The 18744-nt window shown below is 39.0% G+C and overlaps 1 protein-coding gene across 1 annotated transcript in view; it reads left to right on the top strand.

Annotated features, from left to right (window-relative positions):
- Nucleotides 1-18561, top strand: part of LOC102673877 — a 79079-nt gene extending 60518 nt beyond the window's left edge. Inside the window, exons 7-13 of the mRNA XM_031514002.1 lie at nucleotides 1331-5598; nucleotides 5863-5869; nucleotides 6275-6874; nucleotides 6948-9008; nucleotides 9048-10991; nucleotides 12696-13225; nucleotides 14986-18561. Coding sequence (XP_031369862.1) covers nucleotides 1331-5598; nucleotides 5863-5869; nucleotides 6275-6874; nucleotides 6948-9008; nucleotides 9048-10991; nucleotides 12696-13225; nucleotides 14986-17881 — 12306 coding nt within the window. The 3' untranslated portion in view covers nucleotides 17882-18561. The remainder of the gene's footprint in view (nucleotides 1-1330; nucleotides 5599-5862; nucleotides 5870-6274; nucleotides 6875-6947; nucleotides 9009-9047; nucleotides 10992-12695; nucleotides 13226-14985) is intronic.
- Nucleotides 18562-18744: the final 183 nt, after the last annotated feature.

Consider the following 18744-nt stretch of genomic DNA (forward strand, 5'->3'; position numbering starts at 1 on the left):
TTTGGCGGTTGATTGAAATTAGACGAACGAGCAAACAGCTTCGGTTAGTGAATGACCTGGATCCTAGCTATGTACGAAAAAGATGAAACTCGATAATGACAAGGCAATAACACAGACCGGCTCCGACTGGACGACACAGATATAAGTGGAGTATTGATTATACAACACAGCTGTCCGCACGTGCACATATGTCCAATACTTAGAGTACTTAGAGTGGATCACAGATACATCTATAGAAAGGATATGTAATCACGGTGTATATAAGATAGTTTTTACTGCGATTCCAATTGATTCGTGGAAAATTAGAAAATCATTCGAATCGATCTTTTTACCTGAAGATAGATATTTTAAATTTATTACCTCGAAAGTTTTATCTTTAGCTTAAGGCTGTTATTGGTGATATAAGAAGCTTTTTGATCCTTTGATTGATCCATTGATTTCTCTAAGTTTTGATATAAACATTTGAATGTTTGAACTGGCTCGAATCGAAAAATCAGGAAATTTACAAATTTTAGATGGTTTTTTCTACTTTCTTGTAAGAATATTTTTGAGAATAATAGTAATTTTCCAGAATTTTTACCTTCAAATGTATTTTTTGGGTTTTTTTCTAATTTCTAATTTCTTGGATTAAAAAATTTCATTTTTTCTTCTCCAAAAAAAAGCAATCCCAGATTATATTGCTCAATGATATTTTGCACTTAAACTCAAGATTACAAATTTTTTCACGAACGATATAAACAAAAATCATCTCACAAAATTATAAAAAAAATATCAAAATCTTCTCTTGTATAAAATTACACACAAATTATATTTCTTATAGACTAAATAGTCAGCACAATCACCAGAAAGGTTCACCTATAATTATCACTTCTAGGTAACTCTAGTTTCCAAAAATTTCTACAGTCAAATTTTTTCAACACACATGTATATACACAAAAAAAAGATCAAAATTTTCTCTCTTATAAAATTACACACAAATTGTATTTCTTATGTAAGACTAAATAGTCAGCACAGTCACCAGAGAGATTCATCTATAATTATTACCTCTAGATAACTCTCTAGTTTCCACCAAAAACTTCAAATTTCCTCAGCCAAAGAACGCACACATGTATATACACAAAAAAAAAGATCAAAATTTTCTCTCTTATAAAATTACACACAAATTGTATTTCTTATATAAGACTAAATAGAGTCACCAGAGAGGTTCACCTATAATTAACACCTCTAGATAACTCTCTAGTTTCCACCAAAAACTTCCTCGGCCAAAGAACGCACACATATATACACACACTCAAACACACTACCACGAAGGTTTTACCTGTCTGTACAGGCGCAAACCGGGAGAACGAGGCCGCGAATGGTCGGCGATAATTCAACCGCTTCCCGTATGTCCCGGAACAAGGCCGTCCTGAGGAACAAGCTGCTGAAGAACGCCAAGTCGATCCAACGGAATCGTTGCCGGATCGACAACATATCGGCCGTCATCGAGAGCGTGGTGAGAAATTACACGCCTCGCGACGAGAGGAGGTCGGGCGACAAGTTGGAGGATGTCGCGAGGGAGGGAGGAGGGATGACCGTTGATAGGAAAGAAACCAAAGAGAGGGATTCCATCGCGTTGGATGCGTGCACCAACGCCATTGCTCCGGACGAGACGAGGGGCGGCAGAGGTAATAAAGTGGCGAGGGGGCCGAGGGTGTTGGGCAAGAGAAGGAACGTGAGGACGAAGGAGATGGCGAAACTGAGTGCTTTGGATCAAGCTAAGAGGACTGGCAACCCCTTCAAGGCGTCCAAATCGTCGTCCAGAGCAGCTTCCTCGAGGAATCTCACCTCGGAAACGAAGGGAGAGCCGGGTTGCGAGGCCGCGAAACCAACCTCCTCNTTGAACGCCTCCATCAAGGCCAAGTCCCAGCTGAGGACCCAGGATGGGAAATTCGCGAGGAATCCCAACAAGGAGTTCCTGTCCCCTGTTGTTCACAAACCGCCCGCTGAGATGAGGTGTCCCGTTTCCGGCCGGTTGACGGCGAAGCTGAGGAACGGCGAGGCAGGGGGAGGAGGGGGGCAGCAGGAGTCGTCCGTCACGAGGCCGAAATTGAGGGAGATGTTCAAGAGCGGCAAGGATGGCAACGAGCAACAGGTGGCGGCGCCGAAGAGGATCACGAGGCTCTCCTCCGACAGCGACAAGATGCCCACGTTGGAACCCGCCGTTCTCCAAGCGTCCTCCAACTCGTCCAACTTGGAGGAGTACTCGGAGGCGTCGACCAACGTGGATCTACCGATCCTGTCCCCGGCCACCGCCACCTCAGGCCAGGAGAAAGTAAGTCTGCCGCGTGGCAAGGGTGCGATTGTTGGCAGCAGGAACTTGGGCGGAGGGAGAAGCTCGGAGGAAGGCGAGAGAATGGGGATTGAAGGAAGAGGCAGGGAACGGGAGGTGGAAGAATCGGAGAGGGATGAAAAATCGGTTAAGGGGAGGAGGGCGAAGGGGGAGAGCGCGAGAAATTTGGACGTTTCGAGGGAGGAAGGGAGAGTTAAGGAGAAATTGAAGAGGAGAAGCGCCCCGGCCAGGATAATACTACAGGAGGAGAGGAGAGGTGAGAAGAAGAGTGGGGAGGAGGCGAGGAGGGAAGCGAAACAGAGGAAGGAGGAGGGGAAATTGGAAACGAGAGGCAGCAAGACGAAATTGGACAGAGTGTTGGTCGTGGATGACAGCCCGTTAAAGATTCATAGCGTCCCTTTCGAGGTGAAGAAGTTGATAGGGTCGGACAGTAAGGAGGATTTGTTGACGAAGTTGGCGTTGACTTCAAGGATCGCCACTTCCAAACGTTGCCTCAGACAGCCCGCTAAATTCAAATTCGAGCAGGAGAGGGGTAAATTTCGCAGGGATTTGGATTTGGAAAGGGCCCAACTTGATTCAGGATCCGTCTCGGACGCTTCCACGAAGAAGGAGAAGTTGGACGCTAGGAGGAAGTCGTTGAGGAAAACGGACAAGAAGGAGAGGATTATCGGGTCTAAGGATGAGAAAGCGTTGGAGGACAGTTGTAACGGGATGAGAGAGGCGGTGAACGAGGCGAGACCGGCGGTCAGGGGGCGAAGGAGCAGCAGTCTGTCGAACGAGGGCAAATCATCGACGAGTTCCTATCAAATGTCCGACTGCCAAAACAAGTCGGAGCTCGAAACGGTGGACAAGAGGCAAACTAGGGGCTCGTTGTTGAATTCCGCCGAGGGTGAAGTTCAAAACGAGCTCGTGGACGTTGGCGGGTCGACGAAGAGGAACAGTTTTGGAAAGAGGCGAGGCAGAATTAAATCCGGCAATCTGGAAATGATCGATAAAAAGAGCGTCGAGGCGTCAAAGAACGTGGTGGTGGAAACTGACAAGAGTAATTCGGCCGAAGTTATCGATAAAGTTAATTCGATGGAGCAGAATGAGGTAAACTCTGATTGCAAAAAGGATGTCGCGAGCGAGGAGATTAAAGTTGTGAGGAGCAAGGAAGAAGGGGACGAGAAAGCGTTGTCCAAGGGTTGCGAGAAGGAGGAATCGAAAGAAATGTCTAATTTTTCAGGGAACGGTGAGGCGATCAAGGTGAATGAGAATTTAAATTTGCAATTGGAAACGAGTAACTCCATGGACAGTGGTAAGGAGAACGCGTTGGAAAAGCCTGCACCCGTTCAAAAGTTGAAAGTTGGCAGGCCCAGGAAATCGTGGGGGGTCAAGAAAGAGAGAGTTTCGAAAAGATCTTTGAATAACGTAATTGGCATTCTTACAGAAGGCATGAACATCCCTGCAGAGGCTCAACAAAATGTTTTAAACGCGCAAACAACCGTGGACAACGTGGAATCTCACGAATCTTTTCAAAACAACGTTCAACAATCCAGCAACGAAACCTCAATCAAGTCGCAAAATTTGGATAAAAATGTTAAATCCTCGAGAAACACCGTTCAAGAGCCGATGAATAATTTTGATAATCAGTTGATCGAGAGTACATCTCCCGTTCAGAAAGTTGCCGCTGAAAATTTGAAGCGGGATCCCGAGGTTCCAGAAACTTCCATCAAGGATTCGAACTTGGTTAAATCAATGGAGAATAATCAAAAAGTGGAATCGTTCACCAAAGATGCGACAGGGGAACAACCAATGTCCCCAACCAACGATATCATTTTGGATTTGTCGAGGAGGAAGCAGAAAGGTAAAGGGTCGTTCTTAGAGAAAATAGTTTCGAAGATAGCCAAACAGAAAGATGCTTTGCTCGAGGGTGAGGTTGGCTCTCTATTGGACACCGCTGCCGACGAACTCACCAGCATATTGGAGGAAGTCGGGCCTGCTTTCTCAGAGGTCGGTATCGACAATTCAGCTGAACCGAAAGTTAAAAGTAAAACGGAGATTCAAGATAACAAACGAGAAATTATGAAAGAATCGACTAATTGCCAGAATATTTTAACACCCGATACTTGTGATAAGAATTTGGAAAATAATGATTCTGGTGTTAAAACTGAAGAAGAGAGGAGAAACTCGATGGAGGAGGAACGCGTTAAAAAATTAGAGACCAACGTTTGTGATGCAGAAGATGGATTTACGAATACTTGCAAGAAAGAAGGAATTGCTGATAAACGGATAGAAACGAAATTGCAAGAAGAAAAACAAGAAACGAGAAACGAGACATGTTCGAGCGAGAAAGTGACTCGCCACAATGAAATTGTCGTACATTCTGATGAAAGTGAAATTCGATTATCCGTTGCTGAGAACGGTTTGCATTCTCAAGAAGTGGAAAGTTCTTCCGTGGAGAATTTGTCGAGGCCGGGAGAGGAATCGATGAACGAAGAGGTGGGCGAAGAGACAAAGATGAAAAGGAAGTCGAAAAAGAGGGGATTAGAGAGGAAATCGCCAAAGAAGAACAAAAGAAAGTCCACTGAGTCGGCAGATAATAATACCGAGGAGAATTTAATTTCTGAGAATTTGATGACCAATGACGTGATGAGATCAATTGAAAAATCAAAGCAAGTGCCTTCTACCAAAGAAAACATTAAAAACGACTTATCTACTGAAATTAACGAAAATAGAATAGAATGTTACGCGAAGAAAACTGACGCATCCGAAACAACGGATTCGATGGACAAAAAGGATATCGAAATACTGGAAAATTTTTCTGAAAATAATAAGAATTCTGAAGACAAGAATTTAGAAGAACACGTAGCCACAAATAAAGAAGATGCCATTACCAGTGTTGTGACGAAAAATGAGGAAAAGAAATCGCACGTGGAAACGTTGGATCTGTACTCGAAAGTCGAATTATCAACAAGAAGATCTTCCAAGAAACCTCATGAGGAAGGAGAAACGAATGAATTTATCGATGGAAAAACAGAATTGGAATCAATTGATCCTCCCGTAGAGGAAATATCGTCGGCGAGAGGATCAAAGAGAAAGTCTTTCAGAACGAAATCTACGATTCAATCTCGAGACGAGGAGAGAAGTGAACAGGGAACCGAAACCCCCGAGACCCCTGCACCAAACTTTGTCAACGTTGAAGAAAATCCCGAAGTGCCTTCGGAAGAGCCGTCTAAAAATCTTGAGATCACGAGAAACGAAGTTCCAAATATCGAAACAGCAACGTTCTCAAACACCTTGGAAACGCCAATAACGAATCGAGATAACTCGGGGAGAGATGAGACAGGTAAAGAAGACGTTGCAGAAGATCGATCGATCTGCAACGTGAGGGAAGAAACCGAGGTGCCGGTTGTCAAAGTGCCAAAGAAGCGTGGAAGGAAAAAGAAATGTTTGACGATTGACAAGTCTCAAGAGAGTACAAAAGATTCGAAGGCGGAATCGTTCGAGTCGGTAAACCAACTTCCTAGAAGATCTTTGAGAACGAACAGAACGTTGGTGACCTTCGAGGAGGGCGAGGATAGGAGCAGCAAGAATTCCTGCAACAACGATCTACAGATCGCTGATCTACGTGTTCCAGGGCCGAGTCTAGAAACGTTCAAGGTTCCAGAGGTGACGGAGGTGTTGCAACACACGAAGAAGAGAACGTACAAAAGAAAATCGACCGTTGACGAGGGCCAGCCGGATAATCAGAGTAATAATTCCCAGCCGGAAGTTGAAACGACTTGCAGTGGCGTGGAATGCCAAGCGGAGGTAAGCAAGATGGAGAAGGGGGAAGAATCAGGATCCCCCGAGGATGGAAAACTCGCCTCGATCTCGATCGAGCCATCCGATCCAGAGAAATCGAACTGGACGCCCGTTGACCCGATTCAGGCAGGTAAAACTAGGTCGTCGAAGAGGAAGCAACTATCCTCGGAGGACTTGTCCGGCCAGGAGGTGCAATCGAATCAGCAAGCCGAGAGCACGGATAATTTGTCAGAGGCGTCTTGTACGAGCGATTTCAGTTATTTCAGAAGGAAACGTTTCTCGAAGAAGAGGAAGGAGCTGCGCGAGCGTTCGGAAGAAGTGCAGACCGACACCTCTATCACCGACTCGGAATCGGAGAAGAATACGGAGAGGAGGCAGAGTTTGAAGAGGAGGGCCAAGAAGAATATATCGTTCTTCACGGAATTCTACTTGATGGACGATTTCGACATTCCAATGGATATACAGGATTGCGTGACGCGAGAGGGAGAAGACGAGAGGAAGAAGGATGAAGAAGGCGGTCGACAATCGTTAGAGTCTGGATCTAAACGCGAGGATGGAGCGGAGGATAAATCATCGATGGAGGAAATCGAGCGTTCGAACGAAATGGCGGAGGGCGAAAAATCGGGAGACGAGGTTCTTGCGAAGGAAGGGAACGTGGAGTTGATGGAAGACTCTGATAGGTTGATCGTTGAGGAGGAGGAAGAGGAGGAGGAGGAGGAGGACGAGGAGGAGGAGGAGGAGGAAGAAGAGGAGGAAGCGAAGGAGGATGGGGGGGGGGGGGGGGGAGGAGGAGGAGGACGAGGAGGAGGAGGAGGAGGAAGAAGAGGAGGAAGCGAAGGAGGATGGGGAGAAAATGGAGGACGAGAGGTTGGTGAACAGCAGGACGGAGGATGATTTCCAGACGCCGAAGAAGAGAGGGGCGGGTAATTACGTGGTTGTCCACAAGAAGACAGGTGAGATACTGATCGTGGAGAAGAGGAAGAAGCTGACGAAGGAGGCTGCCAAGTTCTTCTGCAATGTTTGCACAACTAGTTTCACGAGGAAGAGCTCTCTGAAGAAGCACAACCAGTCTCAGTCTCATTTATTGCAAAAGTCGAAAAAGGATAAAACGGAGAATGGAAGCGAAAATTCAGAGGATCCTTGCGCCACTGGTCACAATGATAGCGATGAAAATAGAAGCGTGACCGACGAATCATTGATAAATGTTTCTTCGAAGGAGGATGATGCTGAAAAAGTGGCTGAAGGTACGAATTCCATCGTTGACCGGGTGGAATTGGATCACACGAATTCCTGCTTCGCCAATCCCTTGGAACAGGATTCCTTGATCACCTCTCAACCCCATCATCAACACATACTCGAAGACGAACTTTTGGACGAGGAAATCTGTAAGATCACCGAGAACATGAGCCACGACGAGTACGTTATCATGGATCAAATCAGCCCTGAACCGGAATCCACGTCAACCCCTATAAAAATAGAAGCCAAAAACGTGGAGGAAATTGGTAAGAAGAGAAAGTACGAAAAGAAGAAGGAGAAGAAAAGGAGTCCAATCGAGGGACAAATCATTTTGGATAGCCCTGTATCGGAGAACCCTAAGGAAAATTCATCGTTGGCGCGCGTACTAGATGCAAGCATGTCCATCAAAATTGTAAATTCTTCGCATTTTGACGCGACAGAATCATCCGACGTTGCAAGTATATTGGAGGATCCGCTCAAGAACCCTGTTGCGAACAATATGGAATTAGCAGGAGGCAGTGTTTCAAGGATGGAAAAGAACGATGATTTTCAGGAACGGTGTTTGGATTGCGCTCGAAAATTGGAAGAGAGGCAGGAGGATGTGGGCATGGGCATAGAGGAACCACCAATGGACAGAGAAATGACGAATGAAATGGCGAATGATGTATATACGAGTAATTATAAATTAGATACCGACGATAAGACTGAGAATTTTTCAAATGTTAGGTTAGACGATAGAGACGATATCGAAAAGGATCAGCCGTGCGAGCGTGTAAGTTTAAAGTTGACCATAAATAAACGAAGTATAGAAGCTTGCAAAGAAATCGATTCCGAGAGCAGCAACAGCTTCAAGTTGAATTACCTGAACACGTTTGATCTCGACGACGTTGTTAATAGCGATTCGAAGAAAAATTATGAAAATAACGCGAACAACGAATCCTATAATTCGAAAACCGAAGTTGGCGGCGAATTTGATCGAGACTCGAGCCCTGGCTTGTCCAAAAATTTCAAGACGATGGACGATGGAAAGAAGAATTTGGAGAATAATCCTGAACTGGACGTTTCCAGCAACGGTTTCGAGGAAGAAAGCACAACGATGAATCGTGATGAATCGTTCCTAAGAGACGACAAGCAGAACGAACCCACAGAGAGAACGCCACGACACGGGAAGTCGAAGAAAGGTAGACCCAGGAAACACGTGCAGGAGCTGGAAAACGGGTCGAAAACGGAGTCTAAATCTATCGCGAAAACCTCTGGCAAATCTAAAATTAATCAAAATAAATTCGACGATATCTCAAATGACAAAAACCCGATCGAATCTTCGAAAACTTTCGACACCGATGAAAGGTTCAGGTGTTCGACATCCTCGTCGAAATCGGAGGAGAATAACGTCTTAAAGAACGACGATAAATACGAACCTGATAGAATTGCGGCGAAAATCGAATCGTCTAAACCTGAATCATTGGGCGAAGAAAGTACTTTCGAAGGGAAGAAGGTCGAGTCGTCGGAGGACGATCGAATCGAATCTTTCCGTTCCGTGGACGACTACGACGATGCTTCGTCTTCGTCCAGCCTTGCCGACAAACCGTTGTCGCAAGTCTTGTTGGAAAGAGAAGAGAGATTAGAAATGTACAAGAGACGGGGATCTCTCCGCGTAAACATTCCGCAACATTCTGAAACGAGATCGAAAGAGGATATTGATACTCGTAAAACGAACGAATGTGATATCGATGATAATTCATTGGACGAGTTGAACGAGAATCGAAAAAATGGTAAAAAGACGAATAACGACGAATTCCTGAGGATCGCGTCGGACGAGGAAGCTGAAAGAAGGTTGAAAGATTCCGATAAGGATTCGAAAAGTTCGTCGGAATCGGAAAACGAAGGGATTTCGTCGATGGAAAACGATAAAGAGGTTTACGAAGGGAAAGTGACGAGTCGGAAATCGAGCATCGATCGTGAAAATTCGAGCAAAAAGGCGCCAAGGAGTCGCAAATATTCGAACAAGGACAATCACAAGGGATCGAGAGGGAGGAGATCTTGCGTAAGGAGTAAGATCAACGATCTTAATAGCGAAAGCGACGAGAGCGAGGTCGAGGATAAAATCGAGTCGCAGAACAAGAGCAAAATAGTGAAAAGCGTGTTTGGCAGAGTGTTTGGCAGCGGTGAAAAGCCAGACAAAGTGAAGGAAGTGTTGAACGATTGGGTGTCCAAATCGGAGGATGATTCGGATCTCTCGAGGACCGGTTTTAGATTCTCTAACGAAGCTAAGACCAAAGAGTCCTCCAACGACAAAAAAAGGCACACATCGTTTACCCCTTCTAGTTCTCCCAACAAGCGTTCTGGGAAAAAGTTGAAAAAAAGTTCTTCCTCGACGGAGAGAGGCAAAGAGACAAGTCTGATACTGGAAGAAGAAGAGGAGGAGGAAGAGGAGGAGGAGGAGGAGGAAGAGGAGGAGGAAGAAGAAGATCAAATGGAGCATCGTTCTTCCAGAAAGCATTCGAAATCGAAGAACAACTCCAGTAACAGGAGGAAGCACGATGTAGATTACTTCTTGTCTTTACCATCTACCAAATGCAGACAAAGCAAGAAGAGGGCTGAAGAATTAATTTCGAGAACTTTCGAGGACGATTACCTGGACGCCAATTTGATTGGCAAAAGCCAAAGATCGTTGAAATACAAGGAATCGAGTTATGGATTGAGGAATCAAGGCAAGCCTGACTTGATGATCAAGGACAGTGGCTACGGATCCTTCAACTATGATGAGGATTCCTCCAAAATGGTTGCTTTGGAAGAGTCTGTAGAAGATGATCAGAAGGCCAAAAGAAGGAAATTATCATGTTCCAGGAAGAGTAAAGGCAAGGGTGAAGAAGAAGCTTGGAGAGATCTGACGAATGATAGGAGAAGTTTGGAGAATACCAAGGATTTAGACGAAGACAAGGAAGACAATTTCGTCAAGGATTTCCCTGAGGCAGAACCTCTGGCTGGAGGTAGACTATCAGTTGACCTAGATTCTTCTCGTAGTTGTAGCAGTCTGGCGCCCAGTAGCGTGAGGAATAGATCCCCGAGTATGGACAGAAACTCTCAAACCACTAGAAACTCTGATATGAACGACGAAGAAGATGAGAATATCGCCCACAGACGAATATCTCCTTTCTTCGTCTGCGGGACACCCAGAAGTTCCGTGGAGAGTAGCTCGAACAGTGAAAACGAAGAACAAGATGAGACATTAATCGTTAACCAGGTTGCAACTAGAAAGAGAAGTTTAAGCGAGTTTTCTAGCGAGAAGATTGTGATCAGATCGCCCTCTTCGATCCACAAGAGCGAGGTCGTCACTATAGCACCCACCGACGCCATAGAAGACAACGCTTTGGATGTTCCACAGGAGATAGAGGTGGCGAAGCCTAGACAGGGCAAGGTATTGAATTTTGACGAGGAACTGTTTGTCGAGTGTTGCTCCAGATTGAAAGCCACCACTGAAAACGAACTCAGAGGCGCTAAGAAGATCAAGCTTGATCATAATGAAGGTTATCATAAGAAGGATGATCAGCATCAAGGATTCAGAGGGCCTAAGGATCGGTGGAGGGACGTGGAGAGTCAGAACAGTTTGGGAAGTCTATTGGAATCGGTAAATCAGGTGAGTATTTGATCTGAGAATGATTTAATTTTTGCATCCTTGTTAGAATATTTGTTTTATGGTGAAAAACTTATTTTGATACAAAGAATATTAAATAAATTATAAAAATGTGTTTTATAAATTAACAAATGTTTTAATATTATACTTCCTTTTCTTATATTATATATGTCGTTTTTTACACATCTTTGCATGATTCTTTTCACATTTTTTTTTTTTCTTTTTTTATAAATTTCTCTTGTCAGCAATCAATCAATCTTGTCAGCAATGTTGATCAAAAATGAGGTTGATTATGTATCTATCGATCAGCAAATGTTTAAAAGATTAATTTAAAAATTTAATAAAATATTTCAAAACCAAATTTGAAATAGCTAGGTAAGTTAACAGCATATTTTTTAATATTTAAATACATAATTTTTATTCTTCGAATTGCAAAACTCTTTTAATGTATCACATCGCAACAATTCTACACTTTGCATGCAAAACTTTTTTTCTTTTTTCAAATTATTTGCTATTTCGCTTAACTATCTTATAATACGTGTTATATGTTCTAGCTAAAAAACAACTTTCAATTCACATCTGCAATTTTCATTTTTTTTTATAAATACTTATAGAATTTTTATCTGTAAGGGTGTTTCTTAAAAAATATATATATATATAATAATAATAATAATTTCAATAAGAGAATAAAAATACAAACTTTTCTAATTATTTTTTTCTTTCGAAATTCCGAAAACAAATTAATAAATAATACATTAATTTATACACACTATCTATCAATTGAATATTGGATATCAAGTTTTTTTTTCTATTAATCTTATATTTTGCGTTACATTTGATTAAACAATGATTCAATTATTCCAGAAATAAAGTTTCAATAATAAAATGAATTACACCCTTACATAGAATTCCAAGAAAGAAAATATTCTATACATTATTGTGGTAATGTTTGCAGGACCTATGAACCAGCTTTATACAGACAATGTCTCTCAGTATGCATGCAAAAGGTAGTTCTCTCATTCCTTTGATATTTCTTAGTGTGTATGGTAGTCATGAAACCTATTCCTTCAAAAACTGTCTTTTAATGTCTAAAAAAAAAAAAATGCAAGTAAATAATAACAAGCATTACTAAATGATTCTTTTCACTCTGCAAATCTTTATTTTCTCTTCTCAAATGCTTCACATCTTTTACAAAACTATACTGTCTTATGAAAAACAAAATAATAAACCTTTAATTTTTCTTTAATACAAAAAAAAAAAGATTCTGCTATTATTAACACAATCCATTTATATAATATAGATTATATATGCACAAGAACATAAAATTTCTTACTCATCCAAAAAAAATCACATTTAAAAAAGGCTTCTCTCTTACCTTAGGTAAATAAAATTTAATATTACTGATCAACAGTTTCCTGTGAAACTATTTTGAGCTATTGTAGATATTTGCATTCTGCTTGCTGTAAAGTGGCCCATTTCACAATCCAAAATAGCATCTTTATTACTACTCTAGATGACCATTGTTCTAGATAATGTCACCAAAATACTTTTGATTTTGGTTGGTCCCAATTCGATTTGCATTGCTCTCAAATGATCCGCGTGCACTTTGCAGAAAGCAAAAAATTATTATGGGTACGAAAAGAGTATCCATCGAGAAACCATCGACCGTCAAATCGTTATTCACTATTCAATCTGATCCGTTTCCAGTTACTGGGCGAAGAGATGTACAGCACCAGAGAAAGGGATTACCAAAAGCATGGCAGTAGAAATCTAAGGAGTGAGCACTCCAGCAGATCAGCCAGTCCTGACATGGCCAGAGCAGATAATCTGGGCTACGAAGACAGTCTGGACGTTGCATTCGAGCACAACAACAAGCTCAGAGACAAAATTCAACAGCGCATGAGAGAGAGCGAGAATCTGATAGCCAGCACGTTTGGCCAGAAGAGCAATAACGAGTTGATACGGGGTGAACGAGGCTTTTCTAAGAAGAATGAATTGGATATCACGAAAAATTCGTATTCTGCTAGTCTGCAAGATCAAGGACACATGACTGGTTCGAATCTGTCGGATGGAGACTACAATCCTTTGCACAGTAGAGACCCGCAAGAGGAGCACAACGATAGAAAAATGAATGTGGAATCTTCAGGGCTCAAGGGTAAAATGAACTCTTCATTAGGTGGTTTACTGGACAAAGCATTATCTAACTTATGGCACAGCAATGAAAAACATGATCACAAGTGAGTAATTTTTAATGCTAATAGAAAATAATTCTATTGTATTGAATGATATTTTTGAAAATTGAACTACGTTATAATGAATCAAACTTATAATGGTGGTTAAAATTTTTAAAATTTTTTAAATTTGATATGTTGCAACAATTCCATTTTTTTAAATTGATATTGTTGGCATTAAATTTTTACAACAAATTTAAGCCAACCTCACAATTATTTTACACAAAAAAGCGATTTCAGAGAATGTCAAACGATGACAAATCGTTTGTTACGTATCAAATCAAGTGTCTCTTACTGTTATATCTCTTCCAAAAAAAATTGCAATTCATACAGTATATCGAATATCAAAATTTTTTATTTTCACACCTGTTGATTGCACTCTTGAAATACTGCAGTATATAAAATTCTTTGAAAAATTCATTGAAAAATTATTTTAAACGAAAGGTTAGCACATTCTATAATTGGTTTCTCGAGATTCATAATAGAATCGAAGAAAGTCAAAATTTTTTTTCTTTATTGAAAATGGATAGAATAAAATATTAATATTAATGTTAATGTTAATATATCTTATATATCATATTAATATATTAATATTTTCATCAAATTCATTATACAATACTATTTTCCTCTTGTAAAATTAATTTTCATTTATCATCAAAAGATTATTTCCTTGCCTTCTTGCCTATTTCGAAGTTATTCCAATTGTCTTTTATTTAATGAATCATTAATACTTTGCAAATGTAAAGTTCTTTTAATTACAATGAATATTTGAATATAATTGAATTTTCATTTCATTATTCAATAATACGTGCTATACCAAAGAAAATATATTAAAATCCTCATTCATAAACATAAAATTAGAAATTAAAATTAAATAATATAATTTACTTCGATGAATTAAAATAAAATTTTAAATTAAAATATTATGGCCTATATTTCAAAATAATATACTTTAAAATTCTATGTTTTTCTGTAACAAAATTTGCATAAATCTAATTCGTGGAATGTTAAAAAGCATCAAGTGTCTTCAACGAATATCAAAATAATATTATATCTGTAAATAACAAGACGTTGGTATCTTGTTGAATGGTTTCCTCTTCGTTATGTATTGATCTGATCCCGTCATTCCACCCACTCACGACAAGGTATCTCCATATAACAGAGGTGGAAATATATATTCTGATGTTCGTTATTTGGCTAAACAATAATTCAAAGTCGATGGAAACTCTTGTTGCAAGAGCATTTCTCTTACCAACTTGGCTCAGCAGCCATTCCCTGGTTTGGAACAGGAAACGTAGAAGAATAAATATGCTTCAGGTGGTTGTAAATCTATTACCATGTAGTGGCTATGTTGATATATGATTCTTATACGTAATAAAGTCAGATTGAATTTAGAAGTAGAATTTTTGCCATTAAAATTTTTATATATCTATTTTCTTACTTTATAAATATAAATATAATACCCAATTGGAATATTAAAATAATTAATAAAAATTTGAAGTAAAGAAAATAGAAAAACGTCAAAAATGTCATTTTAACATTATTGAGGCTGAATTTAAAAATTTAAAAAATGCTGAATTTATTATAAATTAATTATTTTTTTAATTTATTTTTTTAATTTTCCATAAATAATAATGACAAAAAAAGATAGAATAGTTAAAAAAAAATGCCGAGAAATGATGTAATCTTTAGTAAATTATATGCTATCCTATTAATTTTCAATTATTTTCAATTTAATATTCAAAACAAAATTATTCTATCCACAGTGGATCCACGCCAATGAAGGTTTTAGCCGAACTAGCATGTGCTCGTGTCCCAACATCCACAGCTGAGGATCCAGTTTCCAAAGAAGTGATTCAACCTACGAAGATTTCTTTGACCAAGGATTCAGTTCCTGAACCAAACTCTATAACCATGTCCAAAGACTTACAGAAGAAATCTAGGAATCCTATCAAAGAACTTTTCGAGAGGAAAAAAGAAATAAACGAGAGGAAACAACAAGAGAAGTCAAAAACAGATGCAGCTCTTCGAGAAATAAATATACACAAACAACGCAAAACCAAAAAGACAAAGAAACATCAGGATTTTCCTTTGATCCGCCGTAATGAACACGGAGGTCTGGTTGAAAGGAAAAAACGTCGTGATGGATTTGAGAGGAAAGAAGAATTTGTCTCGGATAAGATCAAGGATATTTATGAATTTGACGAGGAAGAAAGTCAAATAGAAACTAATCTGGGTAGTGTCATGTCTTACAGGAGTAAGCCAGGATATGAAATAAATTGTTTGAAAACCAAAGAAATAGATATGACTGGCTTAATGTCCAAGACTATCGGAGATAATCTAGAAAATGCAAAAACTGATGATGTTTTAAATGACAGATTAGAATCTGTGATTGATAAAAAGTTCAAGAAACTGGAAAAGTTTGCTCCAAAAACGAAGGGCGCTTTGAAATCTTTCCAGAGTGAGGATCAACAACAACAGATTACTGGACCTATGGATGAATTTGTAGAAAGAAAGCAATCAAAAGGTAAAAGATCTGTAGAGCAATCTCTGAAACATTCGAAATTGAAGAAACGTAACAAAAATTCTAAAAAAAAGACTAGGAATGCATGGTATGAAAATGATAGCTCTGATGAATACAGAACTGCTATAAAAGCTGAAGATATTGGTGTAGGTATTTCAAAGAGTCAAAGAACATGTTCGAAAGGGAAACAAAATATTTTTGCAGAATTATACACTTCATCTGAAAGTGAATTTGAGGACGAGGAAACGGACTATGAATCGAGAAAACAGAGAAGAGTGAAAAAGAGCAATAAGAAAATAACTGAATTAGAAAATGTGGAACAAAGTCAGGAATCGATTAATAAATATCAAATCTCTTCCGAAGACGAAGATCATGTTGATAATTGGAGGGATGAAAATTCGAAGAATGATATCTCTAAGCATGATTGTGATAACAAAAAATCTGAGTCAGAAATGTCAGATCATCCTTTGGTTATCGATGAGAGGAAAGATATAGATGAACAAAGGAATAGCGATGATGAAACTGAAAATCAATACGAGAGGAACTTTGAAATGGATGATCTATATAGAGAAGACAGTTCCGTTGTTGATTCAGAAGAGGAAGATTCAGCTCCTCTCACTGAGTTATCAAAAGATCCAGAAGAGTTCAGATCGAATGGTCCAAACCTACCAGAAGAAAATACTGATACTAAGAAAGATTACATACAGGAAAATGAATTGATTCCACTTGAGGAAGCCTTAGATCTTCTAGATCAAGCTGATAATGGAAATTCTGTAGGAACAAAATATGATAATGTAAACAAAACTGGTAAATCTATTGAACACGTGAACTCAATGGTAACAACAGAACCTGAAAATGAAACGTTTAATCCTAATAAAGAAGTAGCAAAATCTCCTGTTTCTATAGATGTACAGGAGGAAGAACCTGACAATGAACTCCTAGTCTTACCTGAAAAATTATCGAGCAATGAAAAACCGCAAAAGGAATCTGAAAATCTTCCATTACATGTATTTTTAAGTAGAAAAGTGCAAGAATCAAAGAAGAGAAAAGAACAACAACTGAAGAAAATGCAAGAAGAACAAGAAAGGATATTAATGGATTTCCAGCCTACTAGAAGACAGAGAAAATGTGCTATTGGCAAACAAGGATTGTTGGCAGAGATTAGTAGCTCTGATGAAGAAATGAATTCAAAAGATAAAAAAGTAAATGATAAATCAGATCATGATAAACCGCGAAAACAAAAGAGAGAATCAAAGGAAAAGAGGAAAGAAAGATATATAGAAAAAAAACACGAACAAATGATAGCTAAGGAACAAAAGGCTATCGAGGAGGAAATTCTGCGAGAAGTTGGGAAGAAAAAAGAGTCTCTTGCACAAAGTGTTGCAGATGCAAAGACAGATATTAATAGTACTAAGGAATCAGAGAATACGGAATCAATAGAAAACATAATAGTACAAGAATTATCACAAAAGAAAAAAACTAAGGAAAAACAAAAAAAGCAAAATAAGACAGACGAAGATTTTTATGTTAAGAATAATCATGAAGGATTGAGCGATTTAGAGAACAATTGCAATAAGTTTATTTCCATAGAGAGCAATCACGAGAATGAAAATAATCAGCAAACTCCTGTGAAGCAAAAAAAGCACTCTAAGTCTTTGACAAAGCCAAAAAAGACTACGAAATTAGATCAAAAAATGACAACAGGTAAAAAGAACAAGAATACGAATTCTGAAAGAAGGAATAGGACAGATTCAAAAGGATCAAAGGATAAGGAACGTAGGTCTTCTAGTGGCAAACGAGATTCTGGCGATGAAGAATTGAAGACGACAAAATCTTGGAATAAAGTCGAAGAAGGAGTTGGAGTGGCTATTGGCCGACGAAAAAGAGCAGCTGCTAATCAGTTATATTATTGGTCGAGCTCCAGTGACGAAGAGGAAATGCTCGAAATAATCCCTACAGTTGAAGAGGAAGAAGATGATCGTCAAGAGCAACACGGTTGGATCGTTGGCGATTCTCATAAAAGAATGATTACGATGCTTGCTATGGAAAAGCAGCTAAAGGAGAAACGACGGAGAAGCGAGGAAGAATTTGAATCTGGCAAAACGAAGAGTAAAAAGCATAGAAACAGCACCTCTTGATACGTGTTTCACGATTAGATTCGTATTAAATTATTAGAATCAAACTTGAATAATAGACACTTTTGTGGCTAGATTTCTCTGACTGGAAATGTGTCGAGGAATATAGTTCCTTTTTGAATGTCAGGCTCAAAGTTATGAAATTTGAAATAAGAACTGCGATTCTTAATACATATTTTATAAATAGGATCATCTGAGGAATTAGAACAAGTGATTGAATACAAATATGTTATGTCAGACATAACAGACTTAAGTCAACTGTAATTTTTAAAGAAAGAGAAAGAGATATATATATATATAGAAAAGAAGAACAAGAAGAAAGGAGAAACATATAAGCAGCAACTTTTGATACATATTTCAGGACTTAGGTTTTTCCAACTAGAAATGCTCTGAAGAGTCACATCATTCTTTTTTCTAAAGATAAAACTGGATTTCTTAATAACATACAAAATTACAGTCGAAAAAAAGTGGACTTTTCTAAGGAAAAATAGTGTAACCGGATTTTTTGATACTAGTCTTAGGCTCGCGAAGATAAACAAAAATGGTTAGGTTTATTAAGGTAGCTAAAGGAACATGTTAGATAATAATGAAAATCTAAGCCAGCAATTTTTTTTCATTACAAAGACAATGAACCGAAAGAACAGTCTGTAAAATTAGATCACAAGAAAAAATATAAAAATTTATTAAATAAAAGTATAAAAATCGAAACAATTAGAGGAGATAGTATAGCGTAGAAAAATTATTATAGTTATTTGTATTTTTCTTCGTGTTTTTTTGCGAATATACAAAATTACGCGATTGTTATTGAAAATTTCTTAAAAGTTATATTTTTTCTCTTTTTTCTTTTTTTTTTTTTTTTTTTTTTT

The sequence above is a fragment of the Apis dorsata genome, unplaced genomic scaffold (assembly GCF_000469605.1).
Source record: "Apis dorsata unplaced genomic scaffold, Apis dorsata 1.3 scaffold_820, whole genome shotgun sequence".
Taxonomy (NCBI): domain Eukaryota; kingdom Metazoa; phylum Arthropoda; class Insecta; order Hymenoptera; family Apidae; genus Apis; species Apis dorsata.